At 38.7% G+C, this 2,267-nt stretch overlaps 1 protein-coding gene across 1 annotated transcript in view; it reads right to left on the bottom strand.

The window, feature by feature from the left end:
• SARC_10762 (hypothetical protein) overlaps nucleotides 1–1,578 on the bottom strand; it is a gene marked incomplete at its 5' end in the record, with an annotated part of 6,559 nt that extends 4,981 nt beyond the window's left edge. Inside the window, 2 exons of the mRNA XM_014295181.1 lie at nucleotides 258–340; nucleotides 1,471–1,578. Coding sequence (XP_014150656.1) covers nucleotides 258–340; nucleotides 1,471–1,578 — 191 coding nt within the window. The remainder of the gene's footprint in view (nucleotides 1–257; nucleotides 341–1,470) is intronic.
• Nucleotides 1,579–2,267: the final 689 nt, after the last annotated feature.

Below are 2,267 nucleotides of genomic sequence, written 5' to 3'. Positions count from 1 at the left end.
ATATGTATATATATGTATATATATGATATATATGTGTATATATATATATATATATATATATATATATATATATATATATATATATATATATATATATATATATATATATATATATATATATATATATATATATATATATATATATATATATATATATATATATATATGAACACGCATAAATATAAAAAGGCCTATGAATGCCACTTTATGCGAATACTTGAAATACACGCCGTGTGTAGTGTGCGAACACCACTCACCGTATAGTCTGTACCATTCAGTTCGGCTGTCTTGAAGGTGAGGCGTAAGGGCATCAGCGCGCTCTTGAACATGTAGGCACTATCTACATCAGACGAGGAAACGGATTGGGATTCACCGACCCATGTACAGTTAGTAAAGTTTGCAAATAACGCAATGTTTAAGGTCTCCGTGTTATCGCGACTTGGCATCAGCTGACTGGTACACTCCTCCCAGTTCAGTATATATATGTATCACCAAAGCATGCCCATCAACACCACAGGGCCTAGGTACGTACAATAGTGCCTCACCGCATGAGATAGTCTCATCAGTCATACATGAGTCTATTCTACACACCCAGATATCACGGCTTTAGACCCCACTGGTAGTGTTAACCTTTAATGGCCACCTGAGCTACTCTATCCACTCAATCTGGCTTTGTGCGAGCTAAGTGGTGTCATTCTAATAAGTCAGCCCAAAGACACAAACGCGGCTTTAAACCGCATCACTGTGGTTAACTGACAGATGGTTTGTAAAAACCGAGTGTTTCTATTTTGATCAGAAGGTTCCTAGATACATACCTGGCTATATACCACACAACACTTTCCATTCCAATCACATGGTTCTATCAGACATACCTGACTATATACCTCACATCAGTTTAAATTCTAATACGATGGTTCTAGAAGAAACAAGATAGGGCTAAAAGACATACCTGGCTATATAACACAAACCAGTTTAAATTCTAAAAAGATGGTTCTATAGGAAATAAGATGGGTTTAAAAGATATACCTGGCTATACACCACACACCACTTTCCAATCCAATTACATGGTTGCATGAGACATACCTGACTATATACCTCACATCAGTTCAATTCTAATACGATGGTTCTATCAGAAACAAGATGGGGCTAAAAGACATACCTGGCTATATAACACAAACTAGTTTAAAGTCTAAAAAGCTGGTTCTATAGGAAATAAGATGGATTTAAAAGACATATCTGGCTATATACCACACCAGTTTAAATTCTAATAAGATGGTTCTGTAGGAAATACGAGGGGTTTGAAAGACATATCTGGCTATATACTACATACATATCAGTGTAAATTCTAATAAGATGGTTCTATAGGAAATAAGATGGGTTTAAAAGACATACCTGGCTATTTACCACACACACAGTTTAAATTCTACTAAGATGGTTCTAGAAGAAACAAGATGGGTTTAAAAGGCATACCTGGCTTTATACCGCACACCATGATCTCCGGTGCCAATGGCAGGGGCATCGCAGGGAACTCGCTGAGCCCATCGGGTAAGCCCAAGATTTGACGTAAACGTTCAATCTGATAGTACGCACGCCCAGGATGTCAGTGGTGAGTGCAATAGAAACGTGTACGGGCTATTGTAGCGCTATGGGATGTAACTGTGAACATGTATGAGAAATCTGAAGACCTTGATTGGGGTATATCTACCGCACCAACATAGTACATCAGACAACCCATACATATAATAGCCTTGGGTTGATACGAACTCAAATACCCTCCATGAGCTGAATTCTATAGGCATATACGTGTAGGTCTTGTTCTTCGGATACACATGCGTATATTAATACTATGAGCTGTATTCTATAGGCAACTACGGAGTGCATTAGGTTAAATCTAGCATCAAATCATCCATCAAGAGGGATCACTTAGTTATATTTAGTACCATGCACTTCTACAGGAACCACTAATCTATATCTGGCACCCTTCATACCAACAACAACAACAACAATAACAACTGGTAAAACAGGCTACGTAATGAGCACGCATGCACGAACGGCAGTCAACGCGTACGTTGAGTGAGAGTCTTATATGGTGACCAGTTGCCCATCTCGTACCACACACATGCCCCAGCGACTACTACTACAAGGCTTAGATGAGTCATGCAAGCCATGCTGAGTTTATTGGTGCAGGAATGAATGGACACGTCTTTTGCATGATATGCATACCTGGTACACCCGCATACAACAGCAATAAATACGAATACAAACGA

The sequence above is a fragment of the Sphaeroforma arctica genome (assembly GCF_001186125.1).
Source record: "Sphaeroforma arctica JP610 unplaced genomic scaffold supercont1.1379, whole genome shotgun sequence".
Taxonomy (NCBI): domain Eukaryota; class Ichthyosporea; order Ichthyophonida; genus Sphaeroforma; species Sphaeroforma arctica.
This window is presented reverse-complemented; position numbering and strand designations above follow the sequence as displayed.